Genomic DNA, 20,443 nt, shown 5'->3' with positions numbered 1-20,443 from the left:
GTTTTAAGAAATAAAAGAGATGAAGGAGAATCAAAATTTTCAATCAGATTAGGACAAAAGTCCCAATAACTCGTTTCCTGTTTGTTTTTAGAAAAAATATATAATGTACTTTTCGATTTGTGTTCAATGGAAGATTCCATTAGAAAAAACAAATCTTTTTAATTTGTCGTATGTTTTGAAAAATTTTTCTTTTTTTGTTTAGAGTTTCTGTCCCACTATATGAAAAATATGACTGATTGCCTAAAATTTTATCATTACAGTTTTTTCATTGTATTTGCTGCACTGTTTTTGCTATATGGCAAAAATAATTAGTTCAATGTTTCAATTATTCTAAAATTTTCAGCCAGTTTTGGTCAAAATCCAAAAAACCCTAATAACTTCTTTCGTGTTCGGAAAAAAATATAAGATATTTTTTTATTTGTATTCAAAAAAATAATCGATTGCAAAAGTCAAAAAAAACATTTTGAGGAATTTGTCTTTTTTTGTTAGAGGTTTTGTCCCACTGTTTAAAAAATAGGGGAAATTGTTGTACCTTGAACTACTTTTCAACATTTTTTTTAACCGCAATTTTGCGTCTTTCAATACGTTCAGCTGTTGTTTATACCTTTTAGAATAGAATGGCATTGGAAAGAATTAAGACAAAATATCATTTGCTTAATCTAGTTTTGCAAAAATCGCACAAGTACGTCATCCACTTGCCACAAGTGGATGCATTTTTTGTGCAAAGCACTCACACCACTCTTCTCCACTTTCGTCACTAAAGTATGAGGAAAAGCAGTATCATTATCATATCGTCATTAGTATCATCTCTTCATCACCACTGTCTTCATTATCAGTTAATAAAAAAGGCATCACATCAGAGTAAGATAAAGGATTTGATACTTCTTTACTCGATTTAACTTTTTTTGACTCTCTTTTTCGGTAATTCTTTTTTTCTTTGTTGTGCAATCTCATGGAAAACACACTGAAGTTCAATTCGCTATTTCTCGTACTTACATGTTATTTTCATTTGAGGCCCAAATAAAACCCCAAATGCTAATTTTATACATTTATTACACCACTTATTTGTACCTCCACTTATTTACATTTATTTTCATACTTAGAAACCCCATTTAAATGCAATTTTATTTGCTATTGAGCCCTAGAAAAGATGTGGGATCGACTGACATGTAGATTCCACCACCTTTAAAAATGAACTGAAAAAACATCAGGGTTGCCGCTTATACAAAGACGATAGGTCCGGTGGAGCGGGGAACGGTTTCTAAAATCTTAGTTCGGCAGTTTTGCCTAAAGAGGTCGAATTATATTATCTGTGCCCCAGACGAGCAGGGGCGTACCAAAATATATTATTATATTATTTTTTTTTTAATAATTAAGTAAAATTACGGAACATTCCGCCGCCCTTGAAAGAACCCTCTTTCAACACATAATCATATTATAAAAATAAAACCGTAATTTTAAAACTACAACCAAGTACAAAAAGTTAAACAACTTATTCCTAATTTTAAATCCTAAATTTAATTTAAATCTAATGGTAAAACACACAATTTGGCTACCGCACGCTTAAAATCTCCGCGATTAGTTTTTACCAGAACAACACGAGTTTTGTTATCGGTACCAGAAAACAATTGCACCACGCGTCCGAGAGACCACTTTAAAGGCGGTAAGTTATCATCCTTCATTAATACCAGGTCTCCTACCTTTATTGATTGCTCACTTGAATGTTGCCATTTAGACCGCTTGATCATTTCACTTAGGCACTCTCGTTGCCACCAATTCCAAAAGTCTTGTACCATTTGTTTTAAAAATTGATACCTATTTAGTCTATTACGGTTCAACTCGCGTATATCAGATTCAGGAAGAGCCACTAACGAATCACCAATTAGAAAATGTCCCGGCGTTAAAGGAGTTAAATCATTTGGGTCATTTGAAAGTGCGCTAAGCGGCCGGGAATTAAGACAAGCTTCTATTTGTGTACAAACAGTTGTCAACTCCTCAAAAGTATGCATAATTTCCCATAATACGCCTCAAATGATATTTTGCTTATTTGACGCTTGCCTCCCACAAACCACCAAAATGCGGGGATCTGGGCGGTATAAACTTCCAATTTATACCATCTTGAGCCAAATAATTTACTATTACATCGTTAAAATTATTACTTTTAAGTTTATTTAAAAATTCCCGCATTTCATGATTCGCGCCTATAAAATTTGTTCACAACTTGTTGATAGGTCTGAAACAACCTCTAAATGTACAGCGCGAGTTACAAAACAAACAAAGATACATAAATATGCCTTTAATATTTTACTGTTTCGTAAACTCCAAGACTTTATATTAAAAGGACCGGCATAGTCCACGCCACAATTATAAAATGCTCGTGCCGGTGTGACTCTCCCCTCGGGCAATTCACCCATCAAAATATTTATACTAGATGGATTTACTCTGAAACAAACTATACATTTACGAAGAACTCTTTTTATTAAAGTAATTTCTCCCAAAATTCAAAAAATATAGCGCAAATTAGCCAGTAAGTTTTGCGCACCCATATGTAAATTTTTCTTGGCCTCATAACTTATTATAAGTTTACTAAAATTATTATTTTCCAATATGATAGGAAATTTATTTTTATATGAAATTGCGGCTTTACTAATTCGACCCCCAACTCGTATATCATCCGCATTTATTTCATCTTTATTTCATCCGCAAAGTCACACAACTGAGAAATTCTACATAGTACCAACAAAGCATTATCCAATTCACTAGAAGTCAAATTACCAAATACTCGGTTCTCTTTCTTCACTTTTACATTGTTACAAAATCTCAAACACAAGGCTGTAACTCGTTTTAAACGCCAAAAACTTGAAAATTTATTAATTATATTAAACCTTTCCACAACACTATGAAAGGTAACCGTCTTTATTCCTTTTAATTCTGGTAAATCCTGTGAATCAAAATCATGAGTACTATGTGGCCAAAAAGAATCATTTTGCTCTAACCATTCAGGCCCTTGCCACCACAACTTTGATTTCATTAAACTATTTACATTACATCCCCTGGAAATTATATCCGTAGGATTTTTTATTACTTGATACGTGATTCCATGCATTTATCAATTTATTGCCTTGAATTTCGGCAACTCTATGACTCACAAACGTATTTAATTTTCCTGGATCGGATGCTAGCCAAGCCAACACAATCGTTGAGTCTGACCAACACCAAACACTATCAATTTCCATATTTAGGGCATTCTTGGTCTTTGTAATTAAACGAGAGAGCAATAAGGCTCCACACAATTCTAACCTTGGCAAGGTTATCGATTTCAATGGGGCTACCTTTGATTTTGCACAAAGAATATGAACATTCACTTCCCTATTTGAAGATACTGAACGTAGAAACAAACAGGCTCCATAAGCCTTCTCCGATGAATCACAGAAACAATGCATTTCTATTTTTATTGAATAAGGGTGTATTGCCTGTCTGGAAATTAATATATTATTTAAGTGAGGCAAAATTCCCTCCACTGGTCATAAACACTCTTAGGCAGTTCATCGTCCCAATCAACCTTGATTTTCCAGATTTCCTGCATAATCAATTTTGGAATAATGATTATGGGACCCACTAACCCAAGGGGGTCAAAAACTCTAGACAATACAGACAATACATTTCTCTTGGTGACTTTCATCGGAGAATTCAATGTAACTGCATACTGCAAATTATCCTGTCGTATATTCCATGTAAGACCCAGTGTCTTTGTTATATCCTTATCTACTATATATTGGTCTATTCCTTTATTTTCATTATTCTCAAAAACTTCTGTTTTATTAGAGAACCATTTTCTAGTTTAAAGTTTCATCTTTCTAAAATCTTCGAAATTTCTTCTTTCAATTTGATTATTTCTTCTATTGTAAATCCTCCGCTAAGATAATCATCTACATAAAAATTCTTTGTTATTTCAAAACAGGCTCTCGGATAATTATTTTCTACTTCCTTTGCTGCTTCATGTAGACATCTTATGGCCAAGAATGAAGCAGGTGTGGTTCCATAGGTCACTGTATTAAAGTAACGCGGTAGTGTTTGATGTCTTTATTGGGAGAATCTCTCCATAAAATTCGTTGCAAATTTCTTTGGGTAGGATCATCCCAGACTTGACGGTACATTTTCTCAGCATCAGCGCCTATCACAACATTGTGCTTCCTAAATCTTATTAATATGGAGTAAAGATCATCTTGAATTGTTGGTCCTGCCTTCAGAAGATCATTCAAACTAACACCTGTATCTGTTTTTGCACTTGCATCAAACACTACTCGCAGTCTAGTAGTGCTACTATTATCCTTTATTACCCCATGATGAGGCATATAGTATACTGATTCGTCACAATCTATTTCATGGCTTGGTATGTCTGACATGTGTCCTAGAATTCTACATTCTTGCATAAATTTGGAATATTTTGCCTTCAAATTATTATTTACATTTAATTTCCTTTCCAAATTTAAAAACCTCCTTTGTGCCATTTTCATCGAAGCGCCAATACTATTTAAATTTCCTTTCGTTGGTAACTGTACCATGAATCTACCATCACTGGAATGTTTGCAAGTTGCCCTAAAGAATTCTTCACACTCAATTTCTTCCTTTTTTAACATTGGTGCTGCCTACAGTTCCTTAATTTTCCAAAATGTCTCAATCTGGTCATCAATCCTCTCATTTATTGAAAAATGGCACATAATTTGACAATTACTTATTTGCTTGTTCCTAATTCCTAAATTTATATCATTAGGATTTTCAATGGATGGTACACTGCCTGAAATTATCCAACCGAAGCAAGTTTTTTGGAAAGTAGGCATATTTTCAGCCATTTTTATTCGTCCATTTCTAAGTCATAAAATATGTCAGCTCCCAGTAAAATATCTATTTCAGTCGGTACATTAAAAGAGGAATCTGCTAACACTATATTGGAAGGAATTCTTATATTTTTCACTTCAATTGGCAACATTGGTAAGGCACTAGTTATTTTATTAAGCACTATACAATTTAAATTTACTGAAAAAGAATTCAATTTTGATTTAATTTGGACATTTGCAAATTTTGACACTTTAGACACTGCACCAGTTATTCCTACCACTCTCATATCCACTTCATGAGCATCTAAATTTAACCGAGACACTAATTCATTGGTGATGAAGTTGGACTGCGAACCAGAATCTAATAGCGCCCTTACCTCATGCGCTTTACCTTCAAAATCCATTATCAAAACTTTGGCTGTCGACAATAAAATTTCATTTTGATTAGCATATGCACTTACCATGGCATTAACCGAACTAAAAGAATTTGAAATATTACCCTGATTATTTGGATTATTATTTTCGACAGTATTTGTATTATTAGTTCCATTATTATTTGCTAAAACATCAGGACTATTATTTCTATTTTGACTCATAGTCGAGCCCAAACTATTTTGATTACCCAAATTTTTTGAAAAATCAATATGTAAAAGGGTATTGTGTGGCTTGCCACATTTTCTGCACCCCCTATAGGTACATCTAGTGCTTACATGATTTGACTTAAAACAGTTGAGACACATGTGCAATTTTTTTATTTCATTTACTCGCTGTTGTTCAGTAAAATTAAGAAATTTTGGGCATTGATATATTGGATGTTTACTAATTTGACAAATTAAGCACTTATTATCATATGCAGTATTATTACTTTTTTCATTACATTCAAAAAATTTTGAGAATGTCTTTGAGAAATAAAATTATTTTTTGAAACACTAACATTAGGTTTGCCTGTAGGCAACGAGTTTGAATTTGTTATTGTTTTATGAGCATTTAATTTTCTAAAATATCACATCTTTCGGTGAGAAATTCTAGAAACTCAAAACATGTTACATGATCCTTTTTAACAGTAAAGGATTCCCATTCTTGCCTTGAAATAATATCAAGTTTACCACTGAACATATATAACAACAATGTGTCCCAACTATTTACAGGTTCTTTTAAACTTTTTAGAGCCCTTAAATTTTTTTGGATATTGTCAACCATATTTCGCAGTTCAACTAAAACATTCTTACCTATAGCAGGTGAATCTAACAGACTTTTAACATGGCTCTGAATAATGAATTTTTTATTTTCATATCTGGCCTTCAATACTTTAAAGGCTACTTCATAATTTAATTCGTTTACTTCGATGGAGTGAATCACCCGAGCAGCATCACCCCTTAAGCAGGATTTCAAATAATAAAGTTTTTGTACATCAGTGAGACAGCCATTAGAGTGAATAAGAGCCATAAAAGTGTCAAAGAAACCCAACCAGCAATCATAACTGCCACTAAAAATGGGTAAATCTAGAGGTGGCAGTTTTACTATACTTTGATTTGATACGTTATTGTTGCTCGATACTGTATTTGACAGCAGTGTGGATTCCATTAATAATTCCTTAAAAATACAAATGGTTTCGAAATATTTTTCTTCAAATACTAGCCTCAACCAGTGGCGAAGCGTACGAGTAGACAAGGTAGATAGATACTGTCTACCCAAAATTAACCAGTTATTTGTCATTGATTTATCACGTAATTATTTCATGTACTTGTTGAATTAAAATTTAAAAAAAAAATTACACAGAACGTAGTTATAATCGAACCAAATACACATCAAGCAGGCTACAGAGGTCCCGCCGCATCAGCATTCAGCCTATTACGTATGCAAAATTTACTCGCGGGAAAGACATTCGAGCTTTTGTCTATCGAAGTCGACCAGTTATTTTATTATGCTGTTGAGGTTTATTGTTTATGGACACGGTCGATCTGGTCGGCCGCAATACATCTTCAGTTTTGTTTCGTTTTGATGAATCTGCATTTGGTGGGGGCGCGTGCTATAGTAATTTAATAATTAGTATTTTTATTTTTGGGTGTATAGAAAAGGTTTTTTTAGTGGATATTTTAGTGGTTATTTATGAACGACTGTTCGATATTGGCAATTGTATTTTTGTTGTGTTTTTTTGTAAGTATTATTTATTTTTATCTATCTATCTTTTAATGCTAGTAGTATTTATTTTTTTCGTTTTTATATTACTACATAATTTTTCTCTTTGAGTTAATATTTCATGCGCTTTCATTCTCTATTTCATTAAAGTGAATAATATTGAATACACATTTTTTTCTAATTAACGATTTTTATTGTTTGTCTACCCGAAAAAAAAGTTCACGCTTCGCCACTGGCCTCAACTCACTCTCCGATTCCTCATGATACTCAATTTCGATTTGAATGATATTAAACTTATCCCAAAGATTTTCGCACATTAGGTATCTTTCATTTATTACAATTTTACTAGTAAGATTATCGCAATTAGAGGCATACTCAGAAAACCTATCAAGTTGATCACTTTTTAACTTTTTCAGTAATTCTTTCTTTTCTTTAGTGGTAGCCATGATTAAAGGCTTTAATTTTGTAATAGAATTTTATTTAATTAAAAGAAAAAATTATATTACCTTATTTAAATTTATTTGTTTACTTTTTTAAGTATATATTATTATTTTACACATTTGTTAATTATTATTCAACACAGCTCTTACTTAACATGCACATGCAAATAAAACACAGGTTCTTTTGTTTATTTCAAAGGAAATTGGAGGTGGATGGGGGGAGTACCTATTTTCTACTAAGCTATATTGTTTATTTGTTTATTTATTAGTTTTCTTGATGTATTATTTAATCTTTATTGTATTGTGATATTTATTTTATTTTATTATGATTTTTATTTTTATTTTACTTCTATTTATTTTACTAAATTTTATAATTTTTATTTATATTATTGTGTTATTTAATTTTTATACCTGAGGCTAAGAGAAGAAAATATCATTTGAAGACGTTCACAACCACAACTATTATTGTTCTTAATCGATTATAATATAGCCGTTACTACAACATACATTATTTTCATTTCAACCGTTTGAACTGAATCGCGCCAAACAGCCGAACCAACCAGCAGCCAGCGTCACTATCCAATCCGATGCTCTGATTAGTCAGGGCCAGGTCCAAGCTTGGGTTGCAGGATGATGCAATGATCTTAATTCATAAAATTGCCTTACGTTTTGATCCAAACCGCTATTCTATGGTCCAAAACGATCTTGGATTACAGGATTAAGCATCATCACGTCGGGGTCACCAAAAATATGTGCAATCTCATGGAAAACACACTGAAGTTCAATTCGCTATTTCTCTTACTTACATCTTATCTTCATTTGAGGCCCAAATAAAACCCCAAATGCTAATTTTATACATTTATTACACCACTTATTTATACCTCCACTTATTTACATTTATTTTCATACTTAGAAACCCCATTTAAATGCAATTTTATTTGCTATTGAGCCCTAGAAAAGATGTGGGGTCGACTGACATGTAGATTCCACCACCTTTAAAAATGAACCTTAGAACATTTCAACATTGAAAGCTTTTCAATGTTCTAAGAAATAAACTGAAAAAACATCAGGGTTGCCGCTTATACAAAGACGATAGGTGGTCCGGTGGGGCGGGGGACGGTTCCTAAAATCTTAGTTCGGCAGTTTTGCCTAAAGAGGTCGAATTATATTATCTGTTCGCTACAGACGAGCAGGGGCGTACCAAAATATATTATTATATATTTTTTTTTTTAAATAATTAAGTAAAATTACGGAACATTTGTCTTCTATTTTATTTAAAGTTTCTCAAATTTATAATTATTTTTTTTTCCTTTTTTCTTCAGTTTTTGTTCTTTGATTGCGTTTTTTTCTGGCATATCAGTAACAATCATAGTTCACTCTGGCTGTCTCTCTCCTGTCCTCTTATTTTATTTGGGATCTTTAGCTTTGGTGTAAGGCTGACCGTTTTCTGGGGTAAGAAATGTCTTTGTCTTATTTGTACTCCGATTTTGGCATCTCAGGAACTGCAGATGAAAGCAAAGCTGAGAAACAACAAGTTAAAGTTGAGAGCCCAGGATTTCAAGAAGTATCAGTAACTGGACATAAGACTTAAGAGGCAGATGGCACAAGTGAGGATAACGAAGAGGCTACTGACCTACATCAGAAGTTACATGAAAGCTGGACAAGTCCCTTTAGTCTTTACAGGCCTATCGGTCACGTAGGAAGAAAGGAAATGCTCGTTAGTAAGGATGTCTGTATTAAATGGAAATATTTGAATAGAAACGTATCATCCATTTTTCTCTAAGAGACCAAACGAAAGCAAAACAAAGGTAAGAACACAAAGTCACGGTCTCATCAAATCCATATAATTTTTTCAAAGCTACACGTGTTTTGCTCCTATCGGAGCATCATCAGGCCTAGACCTACACAGATCTCTCTTGAGATGTGATCAACAACATTGTTGTATTGTGATCTGTGTAGGTCTAGGCCTGACACATTGCAACATTACAACATTGTTGTAATGTGATCTGACCACATCTCAGGAGAGATCTGTGTAGGTCTAGGCCTGATGATGCTCCGATAGTAGTGAAACACATGTAGCTTTGAAAAAAAATTATATGGATTTGATGAGACCGTGACTTTGTGTTCTTACCTTTGTTTTGGAAATATTTGATTTTCGAAAGCTGGACAAGATATAATCCGGTGTAATGGCACTATTCTTAAGGATCCTGCAACGTTGCATATATAATTTTTTTCCTTCATTATTTATAACGTTGAAAGCTTTTTCCTTTTTTGTTGAAAAGCCAGGCTTCAACGGCTTGTTGTTATAGTTCTTCAAAGATCCCTAGACAGGGAGGTCTAAAGGCTGCAGTCTGTGTAAAGTATGTGGGGAAAATGTAACAATTATAATATTTGCATCAAATGCCTGATCAAGAATTCCTGAACTAAGGTGGGTTTTATGGTTGTCTAGAATTAATAGGACGCGATTCCTTAGCGCTTTTTATAGAATTTTCGTTTGACCAACCTGATGCTTTTGATGTGTCAATAAATCCTACTGGTGGTCCAGAAAGCATCCTTACTTTAAAATGAACTTGTGGAAAGATCAGCATATGAGACAATGAATTACCGATTTTATTTACGGCACCAGTCACAGTTACGAGGGTTAGTTAGTAATACAGTCCAACAAGGACTAACCTTGTTGACAAGTTTTTCATTCGGATTAAATTAGTAACCCCTGATTTCCGAACTAAAAGTGTTTTTTCTTTGTATCCTTTTAGAAATCCTCTAATCCATTCTTTGCCGGCGATTTCATTATCTTCGTCAAGTATCTAGTATGTTTTTATTCTTATTAACCTTTGCATATCGAAAAGCTAACGTTCTAACACCCTTAATATTTATTCAATTTAATATTAAATATTTACTCAATAAGAAAAGTTGCATTCGTCTCTATTTTATAGTGATTTTTCTTGAATTTGTTAAACCTAAATGGAGTGACAGCTGACAATTGACACATGACAGTATTGTCGCTTCCGTTGAACGTGTCACAAAATATTGTCGGAGAATTCCTTGTATAATCATAATCAATGCAAAATCAATATCACTATAGATGTTGAATTTGACCTTTGATCTTCTAAGGTGAGTTTCCAAATTTTTATCACCTTAGGTGAAAAACCCTCCCTCCCGTTTAAACAAACAAATATTGCAAAAATCGTTGATCTTTTTACTACGCTTAAAATTAAAGTTTTTTTTTTGTTATATTATCTATTTTGATTGTTATCGATTAAAAACAAACGTGATTTGGCTATATATTCATTAAAATAATAAATTTTTTGGTATATACCAGTTCATCAAAATAGTCAAATAAATACCCCAGAAGTGGGAAAATATATATTTTTTTGGAACCATGTTGAAATTACTCTTTGTACTTATTTGGTTGGTAAGTACAACAAATATATGTTGTTGGTGAAAAAAATTAAAAAGAGAAAATCCCTAGATAACAGAGAGCAACTCTAGTGCGCCGATAATATCAATACGGGATGGTAAGATCAAAGGGGAAATATATATTACAAGTAATACCAAATCATATTACGGTTTCCGAGGCATACCATATGCTCGTCCACCTGTTGGAAACTTACGATTTGAGGTAAGCAAAAACCCATTTGTGCAGTATATGTCTACTCCAATTAAATTCGAAAGATTATTGGTGCTGTCTGTCTTTGATCATTTTGTGTGAAATTATTAATAAGGAGTGAGTGATATACGTTATACACCCAGTTAAATTCAGACAAAGTAGTTGTAGACAAACTGGACCAAAAGATGATTTTATTTCTAAAATGTATACTTTTATAGTCATAAATTTTCTTTTTCACTTCAACATTCATGTTCATTCTTTGTTTATTTACTTCAATTTTGCATTTAATATATTAAATTATATCTGGCTTACGACACTTGAGCAACTTTAGCGAAATTCAAACAAAACGATCAAAGACAAACTGCACCAGTTGGAATATTTTTATTTTTTATTTCGGGCTTAAATAATATTCTTAATTTTTTTTATCATTTCAATGTTCATTAAAGTTATTTAATTTTTTCTTTGGTACCTTTAAGATTTTTTTTTTCAAAGTTTAGAGCTGATGCAGTTTATCCTGGATCATTTTTTCTGAATTGCACTTGATTTTTTACGCACGTGTAGCCTTAACCTTAAATTCAGACAAAGTTGTCACAGACAAATTGCATCACACCATGATGACATATTGGCTTAAAAATTACTTGGATAGATACATTTCGCGTCAATGCCTCTTGGGTAAAACTAAATTCAAAAAAGATGAAAGAAATTGGTGCAGTTTGTCTTTGATCATTTCGTACGACTTACAAATTTGACTTCACCCACATACCCAAATTCAGATAAAGTGGTTATAGACAAACTGCACCAGGTCAAAGGATAAACCTTAAATATGAGATAAATTTGGTATACATATTTTTGTTCTCAAAAATTTTTCAAATCGTTTTTGTTTTCTTATATTTATTATAAGAGGAAATTAGTTTGGTGCAGTCTTTCAGTTTCTCAGTTTTTCAAATCGTTTTTGTTTTCTTATATTTATTATAAGAGGAAATTAGTTTGGTGCAGTTTGTATCTGACCATCACGTCTGAGTAGCATCCGTCTTCGACATTGACTGAGGTCAAGTTCAAACAAACAGGTTTACATATATGCAGACAGGTAAATGTGTATAAAAGTTCTTGCTTTTTAGAGCCCTCAGATGCCAGAACCTTGGGAAGGAACCTTAAACGCCCAAAACGACTCCAAATCGTGCATTACCAGTTTCTACATTTTCAACGAGAATAAAGAGAGCGAGGACTGTCTCTACGTTAACGTCTATACTCCTACGATACAGGTACCAACTATTTTTATTGAAAAAGTCCATGATAGAAGTGGAGTGAATGATAAATAATGAAGACAATTCTTGGAAGAAAGTTTTTTTGTCCACAAAATAAAATATGAATCTTGGTTCATGAGTGATGCATTTCATGAGACAACTCATTATCATCAGACGCAACACTTATTGTTTCATTGATTACAAACATATATAATCATAAACATAAATATTGATGTTATAGATAAAGACTGCGTTCTAAGAAAGAATCTTCCATATTTACCAACCATTTTTCTCACTTTTGCGGAATTACTTTACTTTTGAATTAATTTTCTTCCACAGGAAAATGCCAAACTTCCCGTAATGTTCTGGATCTACGGAGGAGATTTTATCACAGGCAATTCGAGCAAAAACTATTACGGTCCCGATTTCCTTATAGAAAAAGACGTGGTTTTAGTTACTTTTAATTATCGCTTAGGCCCTTTTGGGTTTATTGCTACCGGAGATGCCATTTTGCCTGGAAATTATGGATTAAAAGACCAAAATCTAGCCTTACAGTGGGTGCGGGAAAACATCGCTTATTTTGGTGGCGATCCGAATAAAGTGACCATTTTTGGCCAAAGCGCCGGATCCGCTTCTGTCTCTTTTCATCTTTTAAGTAAAAAATCATCCGGTAAGTACTCGTACACACGCTTTTTTTCTTATCTGAAATTGTAAATATTTTGATACTTATAATATATATACTTAAAATAGAAATTATTTATTTAATTGCCACTTGAAAATGTTTTCCATTGTTTTTAAGGTTTGTTTAGGGCGGCAATAATGGAAAGCGGATCGGCGTTGGACATGTGGGCGATCAATCGTGATCCGAAGTCTTACGCCCTAAAGTTGGCTTCAGATGCAGGATATGATGGAAGTAACGTTACAACGGAAGTGAAGGAGTTTCTTAAACGGAAATCCGTTTCGGATATCGTAGAAGTCACCGATTGGATTGTAAGTAATGGGGATTTGAAGGTTTAGTAAGCCTATTTGTGCAGATGAAAGATACGATAGTATCGCTTCGTACGTATGGGTCCGTTTTATTTGGATTTAGCCGAAATTGATCTCTAAGCCAAAGGGCCATTTAGACGTGAAGCTAAGGCATAAACCGCACGGACCCAGTTTTCATTTATTATATATTTTTTAAAACAACAATTTTTCAGTGAAAAAAAATATGAATAACAAAATATTTAAGCATTATTCTATACGCTGATTCAGTTTGTCTAAAACTGTCTTGTCTGAATTTGCTATTATTTGCTTGGCATTTGCTATTCATACAAAATAGTCAAAGCGCCAGTTTCTAACCAATCTAGACCCTTTTGAATTTAATTTTATCCCAAGAGGTATTTATGCCTATTCAAATACAAATTAAAATACTATGCCATTATAGTGTAGTGTAGTTTGTCCGCGACCAATTTGCCCGGACCTGAGGTTAAGATAGAAATAAAATTGTAATGGAAAATTGATTTAAATAAGCCTATTTGTGCAGAATATACCTGCCCCGATAAAATATATCAATCTTTGACCACTTTGAGTTGTTATCTGATCTATTTTAATCAGTCAGATAAGGCGAGTATAGACAAAAGCGACTCACTTCTATAGCGCATTTTTCATAAAAAAACGGACATAGACAAACATCCTGCATAAATGTCTTTCCGGGTAAAATGATTTTAAATATAAAATTCCTAAGTTTTTTATGATCAATGTTCCTTAATTTTTTGTTCGTAACTTCACATCTTCAAGATTTTTTAAAATTTGGAGCTGATGCAGTTTCTCCCGGACCAGTGTATCAGAATTGCATTTGATTTATGAGAATTCAACCTCGAATTTAGGCCACAAACAAACTACACCACCTTCATACTATTTTAATTGTAATTTGGATGGAAAAAATAAAGCTTAAACATACAATTTTTAAATTTTCTTTCAATGTTTATTCATTTTTTGTTTGGTATCTTATATGTCAGGATCTTTTTTTTTAAATATGGCATTGGTGTTTGGCATTAGTTTGTCCTGAACCAAACTGTCTGAATTTCAAAGAATTTAAGTTTAACCTCCAATTCAATCAAAATACTTAAAGACAAACCACACCATAATGGCACTTCTGGATAATTTGGGAGAATATAAATTTATTAGTAATAGGTATTGGTCAAACTCAGTCAAACGTAAAATATTAATAACATAAAAAATATAAAATATTAATGCGGCTTTCAAATTTTCTTACATACGCCATAGTTCAAAAGAAATCTTTATTGTTTAGTTATTTCTGAATTTATTGATAATATGCCCCAAGACTACAATTTAATCCCATATCATTGAATTGGTAAATCCAACGTCCAGTAAGCCAAAAAATTGATATTTTGATAGTAGCTACTACATTTTTGTCTTTAATTCAAAACTAAAGTATTCATTTGGAAAAAAAAATTGTTACTTCTTCAACATACTACACTTGGCTGGGTAAAATCTGTAAAATCTATAAGCTGAGTTTTAACTCTAATGTTGCCACTTTAATTTGTTCAATTTTTCCAGGAACCTAAATATTCAGTCACAATTGGCATAACTTCGGGAGTTGGAAGAAGTCTTAACTACATAAATTCTTCCTGTAGAGGAAAATGAAGCAGAAAATCGCTTTGTTCAAACTCATAAACGAAAACCTGATGGTATCTATACCTTTAAAGGAGCATATATTAAAATTGGAAAACTCAAAACAATTGGCAACACGGCAGTCCTTTAATCTTGAAAGAAAACTTTCATTAAACATTAAACTTAAACAAATCTACTCAGATTTCATAAACAACTATAAAGAACTTACATTCAATCGTTTCTATCACCATGATCAGATGATGATTAATATTTTGCACCTTATCATGAAGTTTTCTGTGAGGACAGTATCATAACAAAAAAACGACATTCGAACAAAATAGTAGATCAAGAACATGTATATTTCACACTGCTTCGTTTGGGACAATATATGTATATAAGTAAAATATACATGCAGGTCAAGGATGCTGATAAATATAAACCTTCACAAATGTTTTTATGATGTAATAGTCCAGACGAGGAAATACAAACATATTCTCTAATTAAACAGAGTAGCATTTAAGTAAAGCGAGAATCCCACAGTCTTACTCCATTTGTTTATTAAACATACTTAATTCTGGTTTCAAATTCCCAACAGGTTTCGGACACAGTGGTGTTCACCATCAGGGCATAAAGAGTTCGCAAGTGGCACAAGTTACACACACCAGGGTTTGAGTTTATGTCAAAAAAGTTTTTATTTATTATATATATATTTATATTCTATTGTTACCGAAGTTGAAAAGAGACGTGGATGTGGACAATAATTGGAATGAAATGAAAAATGAAGATATATACGTGGATGATCTCCCTTCTGGAGTTTAATTATTATTTAGGCGGGTACATCCAGCACAAATGTCCTTCGGGATAAAATGAAGTTTATATGTAAAATTCGGAAACTTATTTCAATGTTCATTTATTTTTTGTTTAGTATCTCACGGATTCAATTTCTTTTTAGTATAGAGTTGGTGCAGTTTGTCCAGGACCAGATTGTCTGAATTGCATCTGATTTATGAGTCACAGATAAACTATATAAAGGCATACTGCTTTAATATTGTAATAGGACATAATTGTTATTTCTTACAGACACTCTTGGAATAAAAAATTCTAATTTCTTTAAGAAAAGACTGAAAATGTCTTCAGAGTAATCCATAAATCAATAATTACAAAATTTTGACTACTAGAGCCGTAAAGTCATTGACGTGACGATAAGAGATGAATTATTTTGTTTTTTACTGGCACTCTAGGAGAAGTCCAGTTTCTGAATTTTTAGTTAATGGATTTTAATTATATCTTAAAAAAAGTCTAAAAGAGTCTTTAGAATAGTTCACAAATCAATAATTACCAAATTTTGACTGTTAAAACACAAGTTATTTACTTGCCGAATTACAAATTATTTTGTTTCTGATAGGCACTCCTGGTATTATGTTTGTGAATGAATCTTAGGGGTTTCTCTAAAAAAGACTAAAACAGCCTTTAGACTATTCCATGCTGCACTATTTTGACTACAAGAATCAAGATATTCACTTGGCCGAAGAGATGAAATTTTTTATTCTTACTGGAATTCTTGAAATAAAAATTTAAGCTTCATTACTTTTACTGATTTGATTGTAGCTATTTTCTCAAAAAAGGTTAAAAAAAACTTCAGAGTAGTCCATAATTCAAGAATTGCAAAATTTTACCTACTTAACCCCAAACTATCAGGGCACGTCCTGCACAATTTTTTTTTAGGATAAAATGAAGTTAAGAAAATATAAAATACTTAAATTTTGTATCATTTCAATGTTCATACATGTTTTGTGCCGTAACTCACAGCTTCAAGATTTTTTTTATACTAAAATTGCAGCTGTGTATTTAGTGCAGTTTTATGCAGTAATTGCATGTCCTAAACTAGATATAATTTTTAGAAATTAAATTGGCCAGTGAAAGAGGTGGAGCATGCAGACGCCTTCATCCAGGACCTCAATTATGAATTATTCAAAAACGGAAATTTTAATCGCGTCCCCACGATCATCGGCATGTGTTCCCAAGAATCTTTGGCATTTCTTCTTCGTAAGCACGTAATCAACTGCAAATAAACAAAAATAAATATTCAATTTTTAGAACCAATTGTTGCTATGTTGGAAGCCCTGATTTACGATAATACACAGGAGCTTCTGCTGCCCATAGACTTCGCTTCTAAGAAAAATAACACGAATGAAATAATAAAAGAAATAAAAAGTATATATTTGCAGGAGAATGATACATTTAGTCAGAATTTGACTTCGTATGCTCAGGTAAGAACTTGCTTTTTTATAATTTTTTTTAAATTAAAAAGAAACATTTTGTTTTAGTTTATTACAGACACATTTTTTACCAGGGGAATATTGAAACAAGCAGAACTACAATCGTGGTTTAATCCAGTGTATTTATATCAGTTTTCATACGAGGGACGTACCACTTTAAAAGGGTTCATAAAGGGTAATATCACATATTCTTGAAAGCCTCTCTATTTTTGAAATATCTTCGCGATTTTTGAAAAGAATATTGCTTTGAAGTTTAATTTTTTCAAATTCTTCCTCTAGGTGCCGGACATTCCGCAGAACTGCCATTCCTATTCAAAATGAGCAATATCGCCTGGAACGACACAGATACCCAAAACGTTTTAATCCAAGACCAAATGGTCAGGATGTGGACCAATTTTGCGAAATATCTGTAAGTTACTTTGCACGTGCTTAGCGTATATTTGAAATGTTATTTTCCAGTGATCCAACGCCTGTAAAGTCTGAGTTATTTAGTAACATTACCTGGACCAGGTTTAACCCGCTGTTTTATAATTATTTAAACATTGATAGTACGTTGCGAATGGGATTTTTTCTACGTCAGCCGGCTTTTGGAAAATGGAAGAGGATTTTTGAGGAATATGCGCTACAGCCCTATAACACTTTTTAGCCATAATTTAGTGTACGATTACTTGCAGTATTATTATAGTTAGGTCTTAAGTTGTGAGTCTTGTGAACAAAAATCATAAATACTTAATAAAACTTTTTTTTGATAAATGTTTACTCTTGGTAATTTGGTTCTCCGCAGGATAATCTTGAGTTTTAAACCTGGAGATCAGATATCATGAATTTCCTGTATACAATGGGAATATTGACAGCAACATTTGCGACAATCCTAATAATTTCTGGCATTTTTTATGTCAAAAAAATCTGCTGGGGGCATTCGGGATGATGTGAAAAGGGGTTCTGAAATGTTTGAGGGATCCCAAGCTGAGTCGGAATGCCTTTGCTCATTATTTTGCATCTATTTTTACTCAGTCAGATATCCGTAAACAAAGTGATTTTTATGGCAGTTTCAATTTTTCCTACACGACAGAAGATGAAATAAGAAAAGATAATAAGATTATTACAAGCTTTTAATGACAAATTTGCTATTCAACAACATGGGTTTTTACCTAGCAAATCCACTGTAACAAACCTTTGCATATTGACCGATACTGCCTCAGAAGCAATTTGTAATAATAAGGCTTAACTAGATGTTGTTATGACTGACTGTGGCTTTTCTGAATTGGCATGTGGCTTTATGCAGTCTTATCTTCAGAATAGAAATCAAAAGGTAAAAGTGGGCAATTTATTTTCAAACACATTTGTTTCTACATCAGGAGTGCCTCAGGGTAGTAATCTTGGGCCTTTACTGTTTGCAATTTTCATTAACAATCTACCTGTGTGTTCAATTTTCCTCAAGCCTAGTTTTTCCTGATGGTTTTAAAATATTGAAACAAATTACTTCTCTTAATGATTCTAAAGATTTACAGAAGGATTTAGATAATACCAGCAAATGGTTTATGGACAATAACATATTGTCAATATCAGCACGTGTCATGTAATCAGCTTTACCCGTAAAAATAGCCCTATATTATAAGACTTTAAATGAAATAATATTGTAATTAGTAGAAAGACTAAATGCCAAGACTTGCGAGTTTATTTGCAATTAAACCTAAAATTTAGCACCAGGATATTATTATGAAAAAAGCATATAGAGCAGTAGGTTTTGTTATTAGAAACTCAAGGTGGTTTAAAATAGATACTGTAATTAGACTGGTCAATGCAATAGTTGGACCTCACCTTGAGTATGCAGCTATATAGTTCAGTTCAGAGATCTATTAGAATCTTTGATGTGACGTGAATAGTCCGTCTGCCGGTGTTCCTTGTATTGTCACATGACATGCATGTTTAAATCGCAAAATTTTATGTGAAAAGAGTCATAAAGTAATATTCTAAGCGATATTTAATCATTCCATTAAAAAAATAAATTTTTTAAGCATTTTTTTAAGAATTTATACATTTGATTCGTAAAATTGGACTACTTGCGCCCACAAACTATTTTGTTAGACGTCTGACCTCAGTGACATACACTCAAGCGTGAAAAGTTGCACAGCTCCGGCCTTAAAATTTATTAGTATTTAAAACTTTATTATTCGGGATTTTTGGGTTTAGTTTGGGTTAAGTTAGAAATTCAGGATAGTTGATTTATAGATTTTCAGATAGTTCGGTTAGTCTTCAAATTTTATATATTTCCTTTTTTTGGGTATTGAGATTTATTTTTACTTGGTGGTGATTATTAATGGGGATTTTGACTGCCATATTCAATTTCCTTTATTATTGTATTTTTTTAATTAATACATATTATGATATATTATTATAATAATATACTTATGAAAACCTCCAACTCTATATTAAGTACTAACTTCTTTTAATAAAAAATAATTATGTAATCAGAAAAGTGGAAATATATTTTTTAAAATAAACTTTTACATTAAAAATCATCTAGCTGTCTATATCTTATGTGTGTAAAAGACACATGTTTTACTTATAAAAAAATACACTTTACATCCTGAATGTAATAATTATTAATTTGTTTGCCTCATATTTAGTTACTGTGCATATTAGGAGATATTAGATGAAAATTAACAGAAATAAATGCTTATACTAAAAACTAAAAATCTTATACAAAACACTACATTTTAACTATAGTGGATCCTAAAACTACAGTGAGGATACTAAATACTTTTATAAATTTAACCACTCCTTTTGAATCTGGCCCAAATAGTTAATACAATTTTCTAAATTCTGTTTTTTTGCCTTTGTTCTTTAGCAGTTTCTTCCATTAAGAAAAGAAACAGTTTCTCTGTTGCCGCTATGGATTCCAACTTCATCTCGCACATCAGCATATGGATACTAAAGCATTACATTATATATACTTCATTGTATCGCTGAAGGACAAACAGGGGCAGAAAGCTGAAAAAAACTAAATTTGTTTAATTAATAAAAATAGGGTTTTCTTACTATGGCAAAAAAGGGACTTTTTCCCAGAGAATGGAAATCATACATCAATCATAAATATATCATACCATGTTTTGGCTAAAATAATATATGGATCATTCTTACTCCCAACATTTTTTAACTTTCTTCAAATATTCAATACACTACCTGACAATTCCATTGCTTTTTTCTTAACCATCTTAAGATTAAATCCAAGTTTTATCAGGTATCTCCGCAAGGTTGAGACTGAGAAATGTTT

General features: G+C 32.3%; 1 protein-coding gene across 1 annotated transcript; it reads left to right on the top strand.

The window, feature by feature from the left end:
• The first annotated feature begins 10,668 nt into the window (after positions 1-10,668).
• Positions 10,669-17,919, top strand: LOC126740680 (juvenile hormone esterase-like). The gene is made up of 10 exons (XM_050446811.1): positions 10,669-10,832; positions 10,890-11,039; positions 12,146-12,289; positions 12,611-12,941; positions 13,071-13,261; positions 16,789-16,933; positions 16,985-17,157; positions 17,215-17,341; positions 17,446-17,575; positions 17,626-17,919. Exons 1-10 carry the CDS (start codon positions 10,800-10,802, stop codon positions 17,810-17,812), a joined length of 1,611 nt encoding a protein of 536 aa, XP_050302768.1. The 5' UTR covers positions 10,669-10,799; the 3' UTR covers positions 17,813-17,919.
• Positions 17,920-20,443: the final 2,524 nt, after the last annotated feature.

This window comes from Anthonomus grandis, chromosome 1 (assembly GCF_022605725.1).
Source record: "Anthonomus grandis grandis chromosome 1, icAntGran1.3, whole genome shotgun sequence".
Taxonomy (NCBI): Eukaryota; Metazoa; Arthropoda; class Insecta; order Coleoptera; family Curculionidae; genus Anthonomus; species Anthonomus grandis.
This window is presented reverse-complemented; position numbering and strand designations above follow the sequence as displayed.

Bases quoted from the DNA above. Each gene is read 5' to 3' on its own strand.
- LOC126740680 (XM_050446811.1), top strand. From the start codon at position 10,800: ATGTTGAAATTACTCTTTGTACTTATTTGGTTG. The intron at 16,934-16,984 runs GTAAGCACGTAA...TTCAATTTTTAG, and splicing joins ATCTTTGGCATTTCTTCTTC to AACCAATTGTTGCTATGTTG. The intron at 17,158-17,214 runs GTAAGAACTTGC...ATTTTGTTTTAG, and splicing joins ATTTGACTTCGTATGCTCAG to TTTATTACAGACACATTTTT.